This window comes from Gekko japonicus, unplaced genomic scaffold (genome assembly GCF_001447785.1).
Source record: "Gekko japonicus isolate JY-2015 unplaced genomic scaffold, Gekko_japonicus_V1.1 scaffold139, whole genome shotgun sequence".
Classification (NCBI taxonomy): domain Eukaryota; kingdom Metazoa; phylum Chordata; class Lepidosauria; order Squamata; family Gekkonidae; genus Gekko; species Gekko japonicus.
Genome location: NW_015164186.1, coordinates 1,043,189 through 1,065,298, shown reverse-complemented (window position 1 = coordinate 1,065,298; position 22,110 = coordinate 1,043,189). Strand labels below are relative to the sequence as shown.

Sequence of the window (22,110 nt, the reverse complement as noted above, 5' to 3'; positions counted from 1 at the left end):
GAGGCACGCAAGTGAGCTTCCATGGTTCAAGTGAGAATTCAAATCCAGGTCTCCCAAATACTAGTCTGACACTGTTAACTGCTACACCACATTGGTTACACACCTCATGGGCTCTTTGGATTCCAAATATTTCAGATGGACAGAAGCAGAGACACACTACTACTAAGATGTTGAGGAGTTAATAGCAATCACTGAGGAATGTGCTCTGAAATGTGGCTCAGAAACTGGAGAGACTTTATGTAATGGCCAGAGTTTTGTCCTCCATAGTCTTCAAACTTTGCGAACATATTTATGTTTTCCAAATTATGCATAGTCACATGGTAGTGCTTGCAAGCAGTATTCCCTCTAAGCTGAGTTAGTATGAGCTAGCTCACCATTTTTTAGCCTCCAGCTCACACGTTTTTGTCTCAGCTCAGGAAGGAGGGCTCCAGGGCAAACTAATTTATGCAGTAGCCAACTCGCTCGCTCACCACTTTAATGCCAGTAGCTCACAAAGTAGAATTTTTGCTCACAGGACTCCACAGCTTAGAGGGAACATTGCTTGCAAGTAACAGCTTTTACCAGCTATTGCTCCCCAATGCACACTAATATTTATTATTTACTTTTTGCTTGCAAGCCTGTTAAACACAGCAGCCTTTATCCCTTTCCTTAGGGGTGAAGCATGTTACCTGTTAGCAGTGGAAACAGGGATGAAACATAGGTGGTGAACAGTGGCATTGTTGTCCCCATGAAAACACTGATTATCTTACATTCTTAGATCACAGGCAGAACTTGGAGCAGAGACTCTGGCTTGTCTTCAGTTTTTAATAGAAGACATGCATGTCTGGCTTTTGTTTACTTGTGTTCAGAGCAGAAGCTCGTTCAGCAAATGTTAATGCAAGAGATTCATTCCTAATAAAAAGTCCTTTATGCCATTTATTTTCACAGCACTAACACAGAAAGTCACAAGTGGGATCAAACAGCAGCTTCCTGAGCCACCACAGGCTAAACAGCATTTGAATCAAAACTTCTAAGGACAGAAGAGGGGCAGGAACAAACCACTGAGAAAGGACACGCAGATCTCAGAAGAAAATACGGTGGTGGGGATGGTGATAATCCAGTAACTATCAGGAACTGGATTTATTGGTTAAATGAGAAAATGAACCTATCCCCACCCTGTGGAAAGAATGGTACCGCAATCCTTCAGTTGTCTGGCTGTGAATGACTCTTTAGAGTAAAGATCAGCAGCGCATGGTCCTTGGATCATACCTAGCCCTCTGAGTGGAGCTGTTTGGCCTGCCAGTCCCAGACACAAAAAGGAGGATGTGGCTGAGCAGCGAACAAGTGGCAACAGGAAGTGACATCAGATCCACTGGGGGGAAACAAGGCACAGAACTTCCACCCACTCATCCAGCTAACCACCCCATCCTCCTGGTGTCAGATCCCATCAACAAAACTGTCTGCTGACCTGGGCTTGCCACCCAAGAAATCCAGAACATAAAGCCAGCCCATGGTCAGTTTAAGAATGGAGAAGATGAGAATCAAGAGAGAACACGACTTCCTGGATTTCTTGGCACAGTCATTGAGAGCATCATTGAGGCTCCCTAGGAACGACAGCTGGCCCCAGAGCAAGCCTGGAACTTGATAAGCCTCTGGTTCATCTGCTCCAGCAGTGAGGGGTCCACAGTCTTGGCTATATTGAGGAGCTGATGTGGGTCTGAAGTCATATTATAAACTTCTACAAAAGCCTGCAAAAAGAGGACATGAGTCAGGATTTCGCCCCCAAAAAGAAGCTACATCCTCACCACAAGCTTCATCTTCGGGGATGGAGCTGAAGGAGGAAGGATGGTCCGAAACAAACACAGAATAGCAAGGAAGTACTAGTTTCATCAATAAGGTTCCTGTTCTCCATGGAACGGACTAACTGAATTTGAGCAATTCTGAGTCTTCTCAAAATGCCAGTGAAGCTTCTTGGTTAATACTGACAAGATTCCCAAACAGATCTTGACCCCCTCCCCCCCCCCAATTAAGGAGACCACAGCTCAGAGACAGAGCACACGTTTTGCATGCTGAAAGACCCATGCTCCCTTTCTGCTGCATAGCTAAAAAAGGATCTTAGGAGCTGCCAATCAAAGCAAGCAATACGGAGCTCGATTAACCAATAATTTGACTTCACTGAAGCTTTGTATGCTCATTACAATGAGTTACAGGAAAGGGGTACTTTTGAAATGCACATTCTGGGTTTGCACAAGACAGAAGCAAGGATCAGTGGGCTTGTCCAGCACCCTGAAGGAATCCTAGAATACTCCCCAGAATGCTTCGGAGAGAACAAGAAACCTTTAGCAGACAAACTGATGTGAAAAAATACAAAAAAATGGCAAGTAGCCATGGTATTCCATATAAAAAATATCCAAAATCTTGTTCTCATATAAAGGCTTTTATTAGGATCAATTATGCCAGATCTCATCAGATCTTGGATGCTAAGCAGGGTTGGTCCTGGCTAGCATTTGGATGGGAGGCCTCCAAAGGAATACCAGGGTCATGACATGGAGGCAGGCAAGGGCAAACCATCTCTGAACATCTCTTGCCTTGAAAACCCCACGGGGTTGCCCATAAGCCAGCTGCGACCAGTGTTCCCTCTAAGCTGAGTTAGTGTGAGCCAGCTCACAGTTTTTTTAGCCTCTGGCTCACACATTTTTGTCTTAGCTCAGGAAGGAGGACTCCAGATCAAACTGATTTATGCAGTAGCCAAATCGCTTGCTCACAGCTTTAATGAATTTCTGCTCACAAGACCCCAGAGCTTAGAGGGAGCCCTGGCTGTGACTTGATGGTGCTTTCTACCCCCATCCCCCAAACATTAAAAAAGTAGTGAGAAATCTTTCAGGTTCCCCATAACTCTTGATCAGGCTGAACGTAAAGTATGGAATAAAAAAAGAAAAATAGTTTCTTGAGATAATAGAAAAGCCAAACCTGCTATTGGTAGAGTTTTGGAAGAGCTGCGTTGGAGGGGGTGGGTGCTTCCACACAAGCCATTTAGTCTGGAATAGATGCCAGCTGTTCACCCAGTTGTTTTCAGATGAAGAATCCAGATGACATCATTGTCAATTTATTATGTCGTAGTATTTTTGTTTGACTTTTCAGATGTGATGTAGCAACTTCCCCCCCACCTAAAAGGCAACGGCAGCAATAGGCTGACAAAGCATTACTGAGGCTTTCCAGGACTGTCCCATGAAAAAAGAAAGCAGCTTCTGTTTATGCTTAATTAACTTGCTGCTTATTCTTGGCATTGATGAAGGGTTGCTTAATCATGTTCTTTCTTCTGGCGAAGGGAGTTTAATTACTCCTTTTTTCCTTTTCAGTGCTCGTGAGTGTTCATTAGCTCCCCCCCACCTTTAGAATAATAATTTCACAATTACAAACAGGGCCAGCCTGAGGTTTTTTTCGGTACTAGGCGAGGCTAGCTTTTGGCACCCCCCCAGGTGAGTCTGCTTTGTGGCGCGCCCCCCCTCACCGCAGATCTATATTTCTCCAAGCTAGCAGACGTCTAAAGGGACAGAGAACCAAGGAAGGAGAAGAGCGAAAGACCTACGCCCTCGCAGGCTTCGTCCCGACGCTCTTGTTGCTACCGCCAGCTCTGTGGCTCATGGCCTCACCACCACGCCCGCACTGCGCTTGCCGGGGCAATGGGAGGAGTTGAGGTGCCCCACACACCCCAAAGAGCGTGATTGAAATCGCCCCGCCTCCTCCTGCTCCTCTCCCTTCCATCGCCAAAAGGAAGAGCACGGGAAGGGGGGGGAAGGGGGCGGAGTCAGAACATGCTGTGGAGCCGGAGGGAGGAGGCAGGGGCACGAGGCGAAGCGAGCCAGCAGGAAGGAGTGCGCTGAGCAGGAGGGAGGAGGCAGGAGCGCGAGGCAAAGTGAGCTGGCGGGAAGGGGCGCACTGTGGAGCAGGGGTGCCCAGAAAGCCATGCTGGGGGCAGGCGGGCAGTGGTGGCAGGGGCCTCACTGTGCCCCTCAGAGATCTGCACCCCAGGCTGTCGCTGAGGTTGGCCTAGTGGAAGAGCCGGCCCTGATTACAAAACTATAATAATGAAAAGGGGGGGGGGGAGATTTCTGCAACCCAAAGAGGAAACGGTGCTGGGGGCAACACATGTGTCTTTTGAGTTGCACCAAAGGCTGCCAGGACAGAGAAGCTAAATAAATAAATAAAACGGTATGCATTATATTTTCAAAGCTGGTAGTTAACTGGCCCTGACCTGGATGGCCCAGGCTAGCCCGATCTCATCAGCTCTTGGAAGCCAAAGGGTCAGGGTCAGCCCTGATTAGTACTTGGGTGGAAGGAAGTCCAGGGTCACTGTGCAGAGGCAGGCAATGGCAAGCCACCTCTACGTCTCATCTTAAGAGCCAGTTTGGTGTAGTGGTTAAGTGTGCGGACTCTAATCTGGGAGAACCGGGTTTGATTCCCCACTCCTCCACTTGCACCTGCTGATGTGACCTTGGGTCAGTCGCAAGCTCTGGCACAGCTGTCCTTGAAAAAGAGCAGTTTGTGTCAGAGTTCTCTCAGCCCCACCCACCTCACAGGGTGTCTGTTGTGGGGAGGGGAAGGGAAAGGAGTTTGTAAGCCGCTCTGAGACACCTTTGGGTAGTGAAGGGCGGGGTATAAATCCAATCTCTTCTTCTTCTTCTTCTAAAAACCCTACCGGGTTGCCATAAACTGGCTGTGACTTGATGGCACTTCATATACACAGAGTTAGCTGGAGCTCAATTCGGTACTAAGCTGTCCTCCATTTTAAAACTGCTATGGAATGAGCCTTTTCTCTCTCTGCCCAACTTCAGTTCAGTTTTTTGTGTGTGCAGAACATCCAGCCTGATGAAAAATTCTGGGGAAACTTGAAAGCTAGCTCATTACTTTGTGATTGGTTGGGATGACGAGAAAACAGATTCCTTCAAGGTGGACAGCTCTGGAAGACTGCCCAACTGCGAGTGTTCCCCATGCATCAACTGCAGTACGGAATCCTTAGCTCATTAAAACCTCCATTAGGAAGGGAATGGGGGGCAGGGGATGCAGAATGTGGCCAAGCTCACCTGGGTATCTGCAAACTCACAATACTGCAAGTTGATGGGGCTCAATGTGCGCACACAGGCATAGGTGTTATTGAAGGCATCCTCACATACACAGTCTGGAAAGCATTGCTAGGGTGGGAAGAAAAAAAGAGCAAAAGAGTTTATACAAAAAGCTAGCATCTAGCTGAGACTTTGAAACACCCTAAAACATCCTCCTCAACCAGGGTTTCCCCAAACCCACCATCACAAGACTCCCCCCGGACCCTCGCTCACAACACAGGACTTAGCTCAAACCACTGTTTGAAAAAGATCACATGACTTGCCTGGTTCCACCCAAAGTGCTGGAATGTCACCCCTCTAATCCCTTTTCAAAACTTTTGGAAGAGATCTGGATTAAGTAATAGGGAGGAGGAGAGATTCCCTTCCCTATCCTTTTGATGAAAAAAATTCTAATTGCACTGACATGAGAGAGTGTTGAGCACAGAAAGGGAGATGATCTGGGATAATCACATCCATTTTACTTCCTTGGGATACTATAGATAAATTAACAAGGGTACAACAAGGCTAACACAAAAGAGACCAAGAGCATAGCTTCTGCCAACTGTTTGGAAGGCTGGTTTGGTATGTATTAAAATTACGGGAAGGGCTAGAAACAAACTCCACTTTGCATAGGCAAATGTTAAACCTAGTGACCCCTTGGGGTAAAACCCCCGATGACAGATTGACGGAAAGGAAATATGAGGGTTTGCATGTTCTACAGGCACAAAGTTTTTGTCTGAAAGTAAAAGGTAGGCCATGTTTATTAAAGGGATGGCTGCAGATGTGTGGGTGGTTCCTACCCAAAACCATCCCCATTAGAAACAAAGGCTAGTTTTACTTCTGAACTGAGGCTAAGTCAACAGAAAACAAAACTGATGACTTTGGGAAGTTTAACAACTGTTGAGAACGTGGCACAAGGTAGCTTTAAGAGGCTACTGGAACAAGAGTATAAACGCTCTAAAAGCTTTGTGAACATGTGACAGAGTTATTGGTTATAATGTGTTTATTTATTTCATTCATTTATATCCCACCTTTCTCCCCAATGGGGACCCAAAGCAGCCTCCCTCAGTCTCATCTCCTCCATTTTATCCTCATAATCATATCCTCACAATAGTGGTTAAGAGGGTTGGACTAAGATCTGGGAGACCCGGGTTCAAATCTCTGTTCTGCCACGAAGGTTTGCTGGGTGACCTTGAGCCAATCACACTGTGGGTGCTTCCACACACACTAAGTAACACACTTTTGATGCACCTGCATCTTTGATGCACTTTGCAACTGGATTTTACTGTGTGAAATGGCAAAACCCACTTGCAGAAGATCGCTGAAGTGGATTGAAACTGCATTATTTAGCATGTGTGAAAACGCCCACACTCTCTGCCTCATCTATCTCGTAGGGTTATTGTGAAGCTAAAATGGAGGAGAGATGTTTTGGGTCCTCACTGGAGAGAAAGGCAGGGTATAAATAAATGATCTAGGTTCTCTCAGGTTCTCTCATTGCAGGGGCTCTGTTCCCCCCCCCAAGTAAATCCAGCCCTGTGACTTCACAGTAGAAACACTCACCGATACCCCTGGTCCTAAACTAGGACACTTGGGGTCTCTCCCACCACTGCCCTCTCCGGTGTACTCCACCAGGAAATCAGACCGCCAGCTACTATTGCGTGTCTTGTTCACCTACGGCAAAGGAGACATATGCTTGAAGAAACATCCCAGCTGGAACACTAGCCTTCCCTTGCTTTCCACCATGACATCCCAAACTTGCCATCCTACACTTTAATCTATGGTAGAGGTTCTGGCCCAATCCATGCACCCGTAAGAATAGGACTGGTAGTGATAAGGAAAAATATTCTCTAGCAGGTAACTGCCTGTTTGAGAGCTGAATCTACAGCAGAGCTTTCCAAACTGTCCTTGGAAATTCAGTGAAGACAGACAAGCTTCCCTGAAAAGAATTTACCACTACTGTCCCATGCTACGAAGCAGTGTGTTGTACAGTGTACTGTTGGTTCCCATTGCATGCCCAAGAGGTCTTGGCAGCATGTGAACCTAGCATACATCCAACTATATTACTGCCCAGTACCCTCTGCAACACACAGGGGTTCCATGGCAGGCGGCACAACAGCACAAAAAAGTGTTATATTTATATTCCACTTTTGACCATAATATCATCCAAGTGGCATACAATGTTTAAAAATAGAATTCTAGCTTCTTCTTTCCCCCATTCTCAGTACCTTTTCCCCTCACTAAAGGACATAATTCTGCTATAACAATTTATCTCTAACCTCTTATAGTCCATCCCTCCCCCTCAGACACCATTCTGTAACCAGTTAAAGAAAACCCACATCCTCTGAACCCCTAAGCAATATTCCTAGACAGCATCGGCCCAAACAGACATGCAGAATTATTTTGGGAAGAGTCCCTTACAAAGCATCAAATTTGAAAACCACAGGTCTATAGGATTCCTAACAATGGCTCTCTTGTTTGCTGCCCAGAACATTCTAGAATGGAGTCATGGGAAAAGCTGTCACCAGCAGGGGAAGGAAGGACTGTCCATCCATGTGAGTCTGAGATACATCGATTCCCGCAATGTCCAGGAAGGTTGGACCCAGGTCGATATTGAGGATGGGCTCCTGGAGAGGAAGAATTACAGAATGAATATAGACCATTCAACTCAATATAAAAAACCCTTCTTGACAAGACACAACTGAAGGCTCTCCCTCATGGCAAGAGCTCCTGCAGAAAGCTGACATATCAGGGCTAAGGATTCTAATATCAAACTGCTGTGCCATCTGTCTTGGTTCACAGCTTCTTTAAATCTGTTTTAACTGTTTATTGTGGAAGATTTTAATGAAATGTTTTAGTCCTTATTTGAAATTTTTTAACTTCTGTTGTCATCCGCTCTGAGCCCGTTCATGGGGAGGGTGGCATATAAGCCAAAATTAATAAATAAATAGATTAATAAATAATCCAAGTTTTCATTAGATTTCCATAAGCAGTGAATACCCTTCTCAGTTTTGGCATCAAGCTTAGGATCTGTAAGCTTCCACTTTATCACTAAAAAAACCTGCCTTAGCTTTGCTCATAAATATCCACCATAGCAGAGATAAAGATCATGTTTGCAATAACCATTTAGTGTGTGCGCATCACTGAAGAAGGCCAATCAAAAATTTGGGAGACATCCTTTACATTCATATAGACATAAGAAGCTGCCTTATACAAAGGCAGATCATTGGTTCCTCCTCACCCTTTGGTGTCTATTCCAACTGGCCTCAGTCAGAGAAAGAGTTTTTCCAGCCGGGCTGTTGGAAATCATTTTAACAGGGAGTCCTGAGGATCCAGTCGGGGGCCTTCTACATGAAAAGCTATGGCACTTCAAACTGATAAATTTAGCTCAAGGTAAGGAGGGGATGAGTGGAGATGAGAAAAGAGAGATGCCTACCAGACGGGTCTGATTTGGTTTGATGCCTGGGCCTCGCACAAGCAACGGCACCCGGATGTCAAACTCATAAAGTTGCCGCTTGTCAATGGGCAGTGAAAACTGACCTGCAGAGGCAAATAAATCCTTGTTGATTTACACCTCCAAAGGTAACATCAATAGAAAGATGGTCAGGATACTTGGAACTTCTTTTTGGAATATGTACTCCTGGTTCTCATATATGGATTTTCCACTTCCTTTGGCTCTTCACTTAACCCCACATGCCCGGAATCAGCTCTACCCAACCTCTGAGGCTGCAGTCGTGGGTGGGAATTTAGGGGTTTTCTGCCACCCTATGATATTCCAGGATGATTTCCTTAATTTTCAAGCTTTGATTTAAATGCACACCCAAGTAAGCCCCTTTACTTACACAGGTAAGAGGAAACCCATGCAGAGTGTTTTTCCCTGAAATATTTACTAAGAATGCCACCTGCTCCCACTTTGCAGAGTTGCAGCCAGTATGATCGGCACGTACTTAACATTTAATTGCATTACATTTTGTTTAATTAAAGTCACATAAAACTTTTGGGTTAAAAGTTACTTGAACCACTTGGGCATGATCCAGTCAAACGTATATACTTTTAAATCCCGTAGATTTTAATGGAAGAATAAAATACATTCTTAAATACTTTCCACTCAAACTAGTGGGTTTTAAAAGCACTTAAACTTTCCATTTAGATGCTGCATTACAACTCAAGGATCCTCCCCCACCCCGCCCCACAACTGCATGCCTGATCACTCCCCCCATGTCCCACCAGTTCTCTAATGAAAAAGATACGGAGCTCTTTCTCCTCAAATGCTACTATTCCTCCATAGACCCCCCCCACCAGAAGAGATCTAGACAGCAGCAGTTTGCAGCTCACCAACGTGGTAACCGTGGTCAGAGGTATAGAACACATATGTGCTACTCAATAAGCCAAGAGACTCCAACTGGCCAAGCACTGTTGTCACCATGTCATCCACAGATAGCAGAGTCTGCCAGCTGCAAACAGAGAAACACACATAACTATCTGCCCCAGTATAGATTTACCCACATATTACATTAACAGGATATTTTAACCCACTGCTCTTTTCCCAACTCAAGACAGTCTGAGCACTGCTTATATGGCATTCACACACATTCAGCATCTGTGTGGCCATACAGCTTATTCCACATTCCCAAAAGATGAGTGGATGATCCATGAGGAACTGCATGGGTGTGGCTCCTCTTCTCTTCCCCCTCTTCATTGTTGTCCATGGCATTTGCTTGGTTGTTGAGGCAACCTAAAAAAATGGCACCCACCCAAAGGCTTTTAAGATCATGTTGCAAGACCTTGGTGACTTTTTGCTATTGCAACCCAAAATGGCAGCCCCAGTGCCATGAGGCTTGCCTGTAGAGTACACTGCCCTTGGCCAAGCACTGGGCCTTGGCAGAAGGTTCTGTAGTTTGAGGACAGGTCTTGAAAGCTTCAAGATTTAGTCAGATTGCCAGGGCAACCCACAAGTGAGCCCTAAGTCTTACAAAATTTTAGGCAATATTATTTTTGAATTTTGCAACCTATCCTATCGGGGAGGGCGGGGTATAAATGCGAAAAATAAATGCGAAAAATAAAATAAATAAAATCAGCCTACAGTGCAACCCGGATGTGCATGTAGACAGCAGGCCCTTTAAAAGTTTGTTTTACCCCAATTTGGGAGTTAAGGAGCATTGTAGAATTAGATATATTACTAACCATTGCCTTGCTGGGTCAGACCTATGTCCATCTAGTTCAGCATTTATTCTTGGAAACCAACTGGCCAGATCCAAGCCAAGTGATCACTACTCTGTTGCTTCATTTTTTTTTTAAGGACAATGAGACCATTGACCTGAGCCCAGGCTCCACATCTGCCCATTGAACTCCCTGTGTGGCCTTTTCTAAGTCGTGTCTCCACCTACAAAATGCGACCAAGAGGAAAACTCTCTTAGAGTCAAAGTGCTACATAAACTGTAAAATGTATTATATTTGTATTCTGCCCATCTTGCAAGAAGTTTCAGACTGTATTCATGGCAGGGGCACCCTGCTTAAGTATCCAGATAATTCTGAACGCAACTGGTTCTGGGTCTCCCAGCAAATTTTAAGGCCAAGCAAGGGTTTCAGCCTGGGTCTCTCTTGTCCAAGTCTAATAGTCTTTGCACAGCATCCTCTGGCCACAGATGGGTGGCTTCACACAGGTGGAAACCTTGTCTGGAATTGTTCAGATTGTCACGTTAGGCCTGACACTGTGGTTTTACACTACGCTACAGCTTCACAAGTGTTAAAAACTTAATTAAGCTTTTTTTGGCGTTAAAAACTTAAATAAGCTTTAAAAGGGGTATCAGTTATAACCTATTTCCACCCCAGTTCTTCTCTGTACAGTAGCCAAAAGGACACTGTCTCTGATCCTCTCCTGATCTCTTTGTACATATTATGCTCCCGCTAACTTTGTCCCTCTCTGTTGCTCCAAGAGGGCTGGCTCAAAAAATTTCGGCACCCCATGAGTTCAGCATGTCCCATCCAATATGGAGAAAAAAATCAAATATATAATATAAATTAATATATATTTAAGTGGGTAAATGAAATCCACTTCTGTCTAATTTGGTGTCCCTTAAAGCCTGGTGCCCTAGTTCACCAGTATAGATGGGCCAGCCTTGTGTTCCAAAAAAGAGCGCCCTAACTGTCCTGAAAGTCCAGATTCCATCCTTACCGCTCCCTGTAGACATTGTCCAGGAACTCAATGGATGTGTTTGACATAGGAGTCTTTGCTTGCCTCACCAGCCAGTGCTTGTCCTGCCAAACAAGAGGATGATGATTAGGGATGATTTCTTCACAGCTGCTAAGTGTCATGAGGTGGTACAAGATGCACAAAGTTGCCTTGGACCACCGTCCATCTAATGCGGTATTGTCTACTTTGATTGGCAGATTGTAGGCACAGAAAGGTCTTTCCCATCCCAGCGCTTGCTAACGGAGATCCTTTACCTGGAGATGCCAGAGATGCTCTACAAGCAGAATGTGCACTGCACCACTGAAGCATGAGTCCTTTCCCACACCAAGAGGTACCACTGTTCTCTCCTTGCATCTCCACAGCCACCAAAGCAGTTTTCATTTATACAGTATATGGCAAAGTGTTCACGGTACCCTGCATAGGTTATTTACACTGTTTACATCTTCAAATTAAAGATCAGCATACATCAACCAGTTGCAACAGAAAAGTATACAAGAATTACAACCAAAACATACATTGAAACAGAAATCATAGGAGAATGTTCCTTACAATCACTAACCCTTAACGGATATGTATTATTTTGATAAATGGTCATTGACTGCAAATAAAAGTCATTCATTCATTCACTAACCCACAGGGCTTTTTTTGTAGAAAAAGCCCAGCTGGAACTCATTAGCATAATAGACCACACCCAACAGCAGAAACTCATTAGCATATTAGGCCACACCCCGGACAGTGCTGCACATTAGCATATTAGGCCACACCCCATGCCTTCCCTTGGCTTGCCTGGGCACCCCACAGTTGCGGGGAGCCTGGGCAAGTCGGCCCTTGGAAGGGAGGGGAGGCAGTTTAAACTGCCTTCCCTTGGCTTGCCCGGGCAAGCCGGCCCTTGGACAGGCCGGGGGAGGCATTTAAATGCCTCCCCGATCCTTCCAGGGCCCCCCCGGCCCATCCACCTCGGAGTTGCCGGGGGGGGGGGTCGCTCTCCAGGCCTTCCCTCTGTAGCCATGCACCCAGAAGTTCTGGCTGTAGTGGCCATGGCCAACTCTGAAGCCAGCCGGAACTCCGTTCCTGCCCCAAAATAGCCTTGCTAACCCTTACAAACAACCCTGTAGGATAGGTCAGTATTTTTGTACCTATACAGAGCAGTGACTCTTTGAAGGTCACCTGTCATGGTAGAGGCAGGATTTGAAGTAGGAACTTCGAGCTTCACTGTTGGCATGTTTGGCAGTACACTTTGCCATCTGTACAGACTGGAATTGTGTTTGTTCCTTCTATGCGGTAACTGACATATGTGAAATGAGTTCTATATGGTAACTGACATATATGAAGAGGCCTTCACTGTGAATCATCAAACATTCATACTGAGGAGAAGAACAGCACACGCCTTTTGCAGAAGGGTAGCCATGTTAGTCTATTGCAGCAAAGACATGATCTCATGGCACTTTCAGGAGGAACACATTTTTATTCCTCAAGATCTACAACACTCCTACCTGTTTTAGCATCAACCAGAACAACCCTAATATTACTAGCATTCTAGGCTTCAGGTTTATTTCAAAGGTAACCCAATAAAAATACTGTTGTGTTGCATGCAGGCTGCTGTTTTCCACTCCCAAGTGGTCAGCTCCTACTAAGACTTCAAGAAAACCACTGCAATGCTGTGAATGACCACGACAGCAGAAAGATAACGTGATGGTAACTTAAAAAAAAATGATAGCATGTAACAGAAGCACACTTCTTCCCGTCCACAGCAAAATACAATCAAATTTAAAACAGAACAGAACTGGACCACCTGTTCCTAACTTCATCCTGATATCTGAAAGCCATTCCAAGGAAGCGGGTCTTATAACTGGTTCCAGAGGTTGCTCAGGTTTGAACCCGGAGGAGCCTGCACTGAGAAGAAGTTGCATAATTGTGTGTGTGTGGGGGGGGTGTGTGCCACAGGCTGGGCATCTTCCTTGCTGACAGAACCTGATTCAAATAAAAGTCATTCATTCATTCACTAACCCACATGGCTTTTTTTGTAGAAAAAGCCCAGCTGGAACTCATTAGCATAACAGACCACACCCAACAGCAGAAACTCATTAGCATATTAGGCCACACCCCATGCCTTCCCTTGGCTTGCCTGGGCGCCCCACAGTTGCGGGGAGCCCGGGCAAATCCTTGGGGGATTTTAACAGCTTGCCTCTCATTTTATGTCCCTTTGCAGCCACCAACGTATTGTGGGGGGCCTAAGCCATTTTACTTGAATTACAGATTATAACTAGAATTCTGAACAGTGCCCAGAAAAAGGAAGGGAGCCAGCATGGATGCCACATTATACCCAGCCACAGTATAGATGCCACATGCCCTTGGTGGCCTGCTTTGCCTTAACAGTGCCTCACTTACAAGCCATAAAAGCCCACTGCCCACTTCTGTTGCTTTGCTACTCACCTTCCCATGGACATTGAAGCTTCCAGTACGTGGCGCTTTGATGGTACTGTAGGCTGACTTGTAGTGGGGGGCTGCGGTCCAGGGAGAGTGTGAGGCAGGCGTGGCTAACACCATGAGAAAGGGAAGGTGAGAGGTTTTTTGCAGGAATTCCAGGCTCCGGTTTGTCTATGGCAGGGAGGTGATGGGGATGGACAGAGAGAAAGAGAGGTTGACAGTGGGAGAGGGTCATGAATGACCCAGGCCTCAGAGGGCTGCAGACAGTGGGAAAACAGGAAGGAGATATGGAGAGACTCACAAGGAGGTCAGTGAGGTAGTCTTCTTCATAGCGCTCTCCATGCTTCTCCTCATGGCCATTGGCTGAAAGAGGGTAGTTATGATACTTGGAATTCCCCACCTGTTGGGCATATATACCAAAGTTATTAGTGAACAGGCTTCTTTCAAGTTTAGCCAACCAAGCCCAGCCATGAGCCTACAATAACTATTTCATCCACCCCCCACCATATTCCAAGGTTCTAATACTGCAGTACAGTCTTGTTCTACTTTCTCTTTTCCCAAGATCCTTATGGGAAAGACTAAGCAACATGTTGGCTTTGTTCTGCTTATCTACAATGGGCACAACAGCACTGGTGCTTCCGCCCCCACCACCACACGGGCAACTGAATGCTTTCTTGTTAAGGAAGCCTTAAATCAAATGCCAGTCCACTGCGACATCCAAATACCAGCACTGGGACAAACCAGAGCTTATTTCCTTCTCACAAACCAAGATTCTAAACTGGAATGAAACCCAGGATGCAAACCGTTGTTTGCTTATGCATCAACACTTGGACTTCATGGCATACTGGAATTTGATTAAAGGCTTCCCCAAATCGGGATGCCTTCAACTGCATTCTGTGTGCAAGGAGGGAAGACAGCATGGGAGCGTCTGAGTTTGTTCACTTGATAGAACAAATGGAGATTTGTCAGAAAGTCCGAACGTGGTTGTTATTTATCAGCCTAGCAAGCTTCTCAGTTGAATGGGAACCTATCCGAGGTGTTCCACAACCAGCAGCCTACCCAATCAATCCACCAAAAGTTTTTTATGATCCAAGATCAGCATATATATCAGCAATCATATAAACATATATATTTGTTAGGTATCTGAACCAGTGTTCCCTCTAAACTGAGTTAGTGTGAGCTAGCTCACAGTTTTTTAGCCTCCGGCTCACACATTTGTGCCTTAGCTCAGGAAGGATGGCTCCAGAGCAAACTAATTTATGCAGTAGCCAAATCGCTCACTCACAGCTTTAATGCCAGTAGCTCACAAAGTAGAATTTTTGCTCACAAGACTCCACAGCTTAGAGGGAACATTGAATTCTGAACATATTAATTAGAAGTATGAACATATGTTACTAGAATAACATCCATTAAAATTGTTAAAAAGAAGCAGTCATCTTCTGTCTAATTAGACATACCAAAGCACAAAATCTCGCTGCCTTGAAAGGGATTTCCTTACAACAATCAGCAAAGAGAAAAGAAGTATAAAAATAATTAGATCTACCTGGATACTTGGATATAATTGGAGTGATGTACATTTTCCTGAATATTCTGACAGTACTGGCAATATAAAAGTACATATTCAATTGTCTCTACCGCTTCAGCCTACCCAACACACCACCCTCTCAGTTGCAAACTTAGGGGAGAAGAAGAATGTAACACACTCACCAGGCCCAGCCAGTAGTTCCATCCCATAGGGATATGCTGAACACCTCCTGCTTTGGGGTCACCATACTACGAAAAGCAAAGAGGAATTCCAAGTTAGAGGCAAGGAGTATGACTTCGAAAGGAAGGTGTGCTGGGTAATATGCTACTACACAATATAAGCTGTGATTCAAGCCCTTTGGGGCATGTTAACAAAGTCTACCAGCAGAGGACAGCATCTTTACCTGATTGAGATATTTGCCAGCATAGAAAGTTTGGTAGCCTTGCTTTTGCAGGTACACTGGGAAGGTAAACGGCTCTTGAAACTTCTGCCAGGCCTGACTGCTACAGTTGCCATCCAAGGAATTGTTTCTCACCAGGTGGTTGTGAGGATAGCAGCCTGTCAAGATGCTGCTGCGGCTGGGACAGCACAGTGGAGTGACTGCAAACTGAAGGCAGACGTGTTAATCCATGTTATCTGTTCCCACCTCCTTCTCCACCCTCCAATGTGACCTGCATCCCCTCCGTGAGGGCTGTTCAAAACATCACCTTGGACCCAAAATGACTGCCAGTGTAGAAACTAGTGCAGTTTGGAACACCTTCTCTACAAGTTTTTGCAATTGTTCAGCTTAACAAAGTAAGATGAAGCTACAATCTAGCAATTCATGAAATTATGAATGCAAAGGGAGAGTGGAAACAGGGGCACCTTTTCTTCATAGTACTAAAACTTTGCTCTTGAGTTAACTGCATTGTGCCCCAGTTTGCTTCAAGGTCAAATTTAAAGTGTTCGTTTTGACCTTATAAAAGCCCCAAGCATATTAAGGTCAGGTTACCTAAAGGGCCTCAACCTGAGCCTACCTGGACACAAAAATAGTACAGAAGTGCACTTATTTGGGTATCATTGCCAACAGATGGTTGGCAGGTAACCACATATGACAGGGCCTTTCTGTGGTGGCAACAAGAGTGTGGAATGCCCTCCAACTTCCAGCATTAAACGTTCTATTTTGAGGAGGCTGACCAAAACCTCTCATTTTCAGCCAGCCTTGGGCTCAGCAAATGTTTACAGTCCTTAGAAAGGTCAGTTAATATTTGTTCCAATTTACCTAGTGTCATTTGTGGATTTGAAGCACCATTTAAGTTTAGTCCCAAATGCTAGACTGTCATTTCAGTGTCTCTTGATGCAGAATTTCTTTTTAATTTGTTTGGTTTTCATTGACATTGTTCATTAATGATTTGGAGTTGGGAATAAGCAGTGAAGTGGCTAAATTTACGGATGACACGAAATTGTTCAGGGTGGTGAAAACCAGGGAGGATTGTGAGACACTCCAAAGGGATCTGTCGAGGATGGGCGAGTGGGCATCAACATGGCAAATGGGGTTCAATGTGGCCAAGTGCAAAGTGATGCACATTGGAGCCAAAAATCCTAACTATAAATACACATTGATGGGATCTGAACTGGCAGAGACTGACCAAGAGAGAGATCTTGGAGTCGTAGTAGATAACTCACTGAAAATGTCGAGACAGTGTGTGACTGCAATAAAAAAGGCCAACGCTATACTGAGGATTATTAGGAAGGGAATTGAAAACAGATCAGCCAGTATCACAATGCCCCAGTATAAATCAATGGTGCGACCTCATTTGGAATATTGTGTACAATTCTGGTCACCACACCTCAAAAAGTATTATAGCATTGGAAAAAGTACAGAAAAGGGCAACTAGAATGATCAAAGGGTTGGAGCACTTTCCCTATGAAGAAAGGCTAAAGCGCTTGGGACTCTTTAGCTTGGAGAAACAGTGACTGAGGGGTGACATGATCAATGTTTACAAGATTATGCACAGGATCGAGCAGGTAGAAAAAGGACTTTTCTCCCTTTCTCACAATACAAGAACTCGTGGGCACTCAATGAAATGCTGAGCAGTCGGGTTAGAATGGATAAAAGTAATCTTCACCCAAAGAATGATTAACACATGGAATTCACTGCCACAGGAAGTGGTGGCGGTGGATGGCTTCAAGAGGGAATTGGATAAACATATGGAGCAGAGGTCCATCACTGACTATTAGCCACAAGGTATAGATAGGAACTCTGGGGCAAGTAATGCTCTGTATTCTTGGTGCTTGCGGGGGGGGGGGACAGTGGGAGGGCCCCTAGTGTCTTGGCCCCACTGGTGGACCTCCTGATGGCACCTAGTATTTTTGACCACTGTGTGACAGACTGTTGGACTGGATGGGCCACTGGCCTGATCCAACATTGGCTTCTCTTATGTTCTTAAATGTACCGTGTAACTGGGAGTTTCTTCATGATGTGAACCATCTGTGTATACTGCAAAAGCAGTATGAAATAAATTAATAAGGAAAGCAACAAATTCGAGGGCATGCAAGGAAGCTGACTGATAGCAAGTTAAGGACTAAGAAAAAGAAATCTTTTCTTTCTGCAACATGTGTAGTGGTAAAGTGTGCGGACTCTAATCTGGGAGAACTGGGTTTGGTTCCCCACTCCTCCACTTGCACCTGGCTGGATGACCTTGGGCAAGCCGTAGTTCTGATAAGAGCTGTTCTTGAAAAAGAGCAGTTTTTGTCAGAGCTCTCTCAGCCCCACCTACCTCACAGGGTGTCTGTTGTGGGGAGGGGAAGGGAAAGGAGTTTGTAAGCCGCTCTGAGACACCTTTGGGTAGTGAAGGGCGGGGTATAAATCCAAACTCTTCTTCTTAATGTGTGAGGACAGCCACTGGCCCCCTCAAGGGTCTTTTACAAAAGGGACCCAAAGGAGCCTTTCCAAGAAGCCTGGATGCTTTAGCACAGTCACCAGAGCAAGCCTAGCTCCTTATTCTATCTCAGAGCCAGAGATGGGGGTGGAGGGTTCTCAAAATTGAAAGTTTTCAAGTGTTTCATTTTTCTGTGCAAATTTCTTTCATTTCTAAACATTCATTATTTCATAACATTAGCAACAATGAATGGCTGCTGTTGCCAACAGAATATTTGGCAATCCTGGCATTTTCCAAGCTATAATTAAAGTGTTTTATTACCCCAGGAGTTGAGTGAGAGTCCATGTATAATTTATTGATTTGTAAACTGGGGCAAGGAGCTGCGGTGGCTCAAGTGGTTAAGACGCTGAACTGCAGGCTGTGGAAGGTCAGTAGTTCAGCAGTTCGAGACCCGAGTTGCCGCATGACGGAGTGAGCTCCCGTCTCTAGTTCCAGCTCCTGCCAACCTAGCAGTTCGAAAGCAAGAAATTGCACCTAGATAAATAGGTACCACTTCGGTGGGAAGGTAACAGCGTTCTGTGCGCCTTGGTGTTTAGTCATGCCGGCCACATGACCACGGAAACGTCTTCGGACAGTGCTGGCTCTTCGGCTTTGAAACGGAGATGAGCATCGCAACCCTAGAGTTGGACTCGACTGGCTTTCAAGCAAGGGAACCTTTATCTTTACCTTTAAACTGGGGCAAGGAGAGAGAAACAGAACCACAAGTACTTAATCACAATCCAAATGAAAAAAATCAAGTTATGAATTCATGTGATTGGCTGGGTAGGTCAGGTAATCCTTTCTCATCGTGTAAGATGATCAATCTGATACAGAACTAACAGGTAAGGCAAGTGATGCCATGGAGAGTGACAGTGAACTTCCATGGATATCAGATTCTGTTGAAACAGTGGGATGTATGGCGTTATCTGCAGTATATCATGCACATTTCTTTGGGTGTGCTAAAATTACTGTGTCAACAGATTCTAGTATCTTGGGCGGGGTACTCAAATGTCAACAGTGTAAGAAGTATATGCTAAACTTGCCTTTAATTTTTTACCAGTAACTTCCACATAAAGCGTTGAATTTGTATGTAACATTTAAGCCACACTGGATTTATTTCTTTCTTAAACAAATATTACAGTTCAAGTATCTGTTGCTACTGGGAGATACAATTAACATTGGATATTTTAAAAATGTTGTTTATTGCAAAATATGTCAGGCGAACAATGATTCATTAGTGATATTAGTGGGAAACTTACAGCATTGGCGAAGGAGGCTCCTGACTGGCCAATCAACACCTGTGTCTTCTTCATGGGAGTCTGGGAATCAAACAAACAGTCCGGTCATGGCCTGTACCTTGAAGATGAGCCTACAAGAACTTATGGAGCCCATAAAAATGTTATTATGTTATGTTATTTAATTCCACCTGTTGTCAGACTCAAGGAGGATTATACAATGTAAATCAATGCAATCAATAGGATGATAGACAGACAGATAGAATCTGTACGACTAATATGCATCCTGTCTCATCTGCACATACTTCATTAAGAGAGTAACTTCCAGGGACAGCATTTAAATGATGGCATGGGGGTACAGTCACCATTCCCACCTGGTATTTCAAGCCACAGATTATTCCTCAGGAACAGAAATCTCTCTCATTGGTCACTATACAGTACTTTCAAAAGTAACCCAAGAGAGGTTCTTAAAATACATTGAGCAAGACTTTGAACCTTGCTGGGAGGCATTACCCTTTGAACTCAGGGGTAATTAAATTCCTCATTCCTACTCTTTCAACCCAGGGGGAAAACCCTATTTCGATTTTGTTCCTCTGTTGCGCAAACTGAACCAGAGGCTCTTTACTTTTGCATGATTTCGTTTCCCTGAACCAAATTTTCCTAATAGATGGAAGAAAAGAAGAAGCTTTGGTGAAGAAGAAAACTGTGGATTCTCTGATTTGATTATAAAATGTTTAACAGATTAACATATTACTAATACCACTCATTCTTTTCTTTGTCCCTCTTTATACCCTCCCTTATTTCTAATTTTTAGCGAAATATCTCCCCTTTTTAGGGGAGCGAATAAAGCTTATTAAAAAACAAAAAACAAATTCTCCTAATAGAATGTATGCATTTTTCAACATTTGCACATTAATAAATCCAAATTATACATGCATTATATACATAAATAACATACACTGTATTTGCAAATACATTCTAAATTGTGCATCTAAAATGTACAACACATGCACACAAGAAAAATGAAACTATAGAACTACATAAAACTGAAGCTTTTGAAAAAACTATATAGAAATACAAATGGGGGAAGGGAATAATAGGGAACATTTGCTTAACCTAAATTGAAATCTTTTTTTCCCCTAGCCCCTGCGGAAACTGCTAACCTTGGCCAGCTGTTTGAACCACGGGTCTTTATTAGATGGGTCAATCCTATTTCCAGTTTACATTTTTGTGAAAAGAGAGTGATATGGACATATACCATAAAAAATGAAGAGCAAACCATGTGCTGCAAATTGCAGTTTAAGTGGCTGGTGGCCTTTGTTAAAGTCAGGATGAAGTACCAGAAGTTTTTGCAAATTAGAAGAGACTCTCTGGACAACTACCCAGCCAGCAAAGCACTCTTTGGTGGGCAATCTTCCTCAAGTTGTTTACAAGCTTGGGCCACTGCAACAACTTCCACCACCTCAGTCACCTACCACAGTCCCATGATCCAGGGGGAAGTCATGCGTCACCGAGACCCACAGTACTTCCTCATTCCAGATAAAAGAATAGAAAAAGAGACAGATTGTTCTTATAGGACAGCTGAGAACTGATGTGCCAACAGATTAGTCTGTTTCACTTGGTGTCTTTGGCTATCTATTACTGAGGCAGAAGTGGGTTTAGCTCTTTAATATCTTCCCCATAAGAAAAATCTTCAAAGTGGGCAAAGGGAGGGCTACTTGAGCCCAAAACAATTAATCTTCAGCTAGTACAAGTAGCACAGGAGAGCTCCATGGTGAATCCATCTGACCTTACAGTTAGGTGTTGCTACGGTAACACTCCGGTGCCATCTGTCCCTTGCCTTCTACTGCTATCCAGAATTCTCACTTTGTTCACAGGAGAGGAAAATGTTCATGAAGTAAGTAGTAACACAAGACCCGACAGGGAGTTTTTCCCCTTGGTCTGAAACAGTTGGAAGCATTTTATCTAGTCCTGAGAGGCAACTAAAATATGCTTTTTAACAACTTGCTCCTTCCATACTATTTATATAGCTTACCAAGTCTCCTTTTGTACACTATTATATATCAACCACCAGCCCCCCACCCCAAATTTCCCCCTATAGTCACATCTATGCAGACTCTTAAAAAACAAACAACTAAAACAAAGGCTCCTATTTGCTTAGAAACAGCATCTCCTGAAGGAAAATGGTAAGTGGAGAGGAAAACGGCCCCTTTATATGCTCAGATACTGTCCTGGATTTCACACCAGAGCCCCGAAAACACTTTAGTCTTGCCATTACGGGTTAAGAGTGCAAAATTTTAAATAACCACGTTGCAAGGGGGGGGGGGGTCCCTCAGCAGACGGACCTGGGTTACTTACCATGCCCCCGAGCACTAAGTCTTGGTCATCTGTCAGGATTAACAGTATGTTGTGCCTCTCCCTCCTTCCACCTCCTGCCTCTACCACTGGCCCCATGGCCAGCAGGCAGGCAGTTAAGAAACATAAGAGAGTTCCATCGCTTAAGGAGCCTCCCATGGAAAGGACTGGCATACCTTCACCCGGCCGAGCAAAGGCTAGTCCTAACAGCCAGACTCACACTTGTTGCAGAGTTTCAGGAAGTGCAACTTTCTACTGGTCATATGATGCGCGCAAACTCCACCTGCCTCTCTCAAGCACTGTGCTTCTCCCCCACCCACCAGAGTGTGCTGGCCAACAGAGCCTTCAACTACACCACCAGCCAACCACGCCAAGTGGGCTGCTCACGCTGTTTTTG

The 22,110-nt window shown here is 44.6% G+C and overlaps 1 protein-coding gene across 1 annotated transcript; it reads right to left on the bottom strand.

The window, feature by feature from the left end:
* Positions 1 to 693: 693 nt before the first annotated feature.
* Positions 694 to 21,977, bottom strand: LOC107107823 (N-acetylglucosamine-6-sulfatase-like). Its single transcript, XM_015408170.1, has 13 exons — positions 21,717 to 21,977; positions 19,383 to 19,442; positions 15,627 to 15,830; positions 15,406 to 15,471; positions 14,000 to 14,098; positions 13,705 to 13,869; positions 11,254 to 11,336; positions 9,414 to 9,532; positions 8,515 to 8,618; positions 7,604 to 7,705; positions 6,642 to 6,752; positions 5,064 to 5,171; positions 694 to 1,727 (listed from the first exon to the last, which is right to left on the bottom strand). The coding sequence occupies exons 1-13, from the start codon at positions 21,885 to 21,887 to the stop codon at positions 1,584 to 1,586; spliced, it is 1,536 nt and encodes a 511-aa protein (XP_015263656.1). The 5' UTR covers positions 21,888 to 21,977; the 3' UTR covers positions 694 to 1,583.
* Positions 21,978 to 22,110: the final 133 nt, after the last annotated feature.

Excerpts from the sequence above, each read along its gene's own strand:
- LOC107107823 (XM_015408170.1), bottom strand. The coding sequence starts at position 21,887 with ATGCCAGTCCTTTCCATGGGAGGCTCCTTAAGCGATGGAACTCTCTTA. Across the intron at positions 14,099-15,405 it reads GGAACTACTGGCTGGGCCTG|GTGGGGAATTCCAAGTATCA; the intron begins GTGAGTGTGTTA and ends TATGCCCAACAG. Across the intron at positions 6,753-7,603 it reads AGTCCTTCCTTCCCCTGCTG|GTGAACAAGACACGCAATAG; the intron begins GTGACAGCTTTT and ends CCTTTGCCGTAG.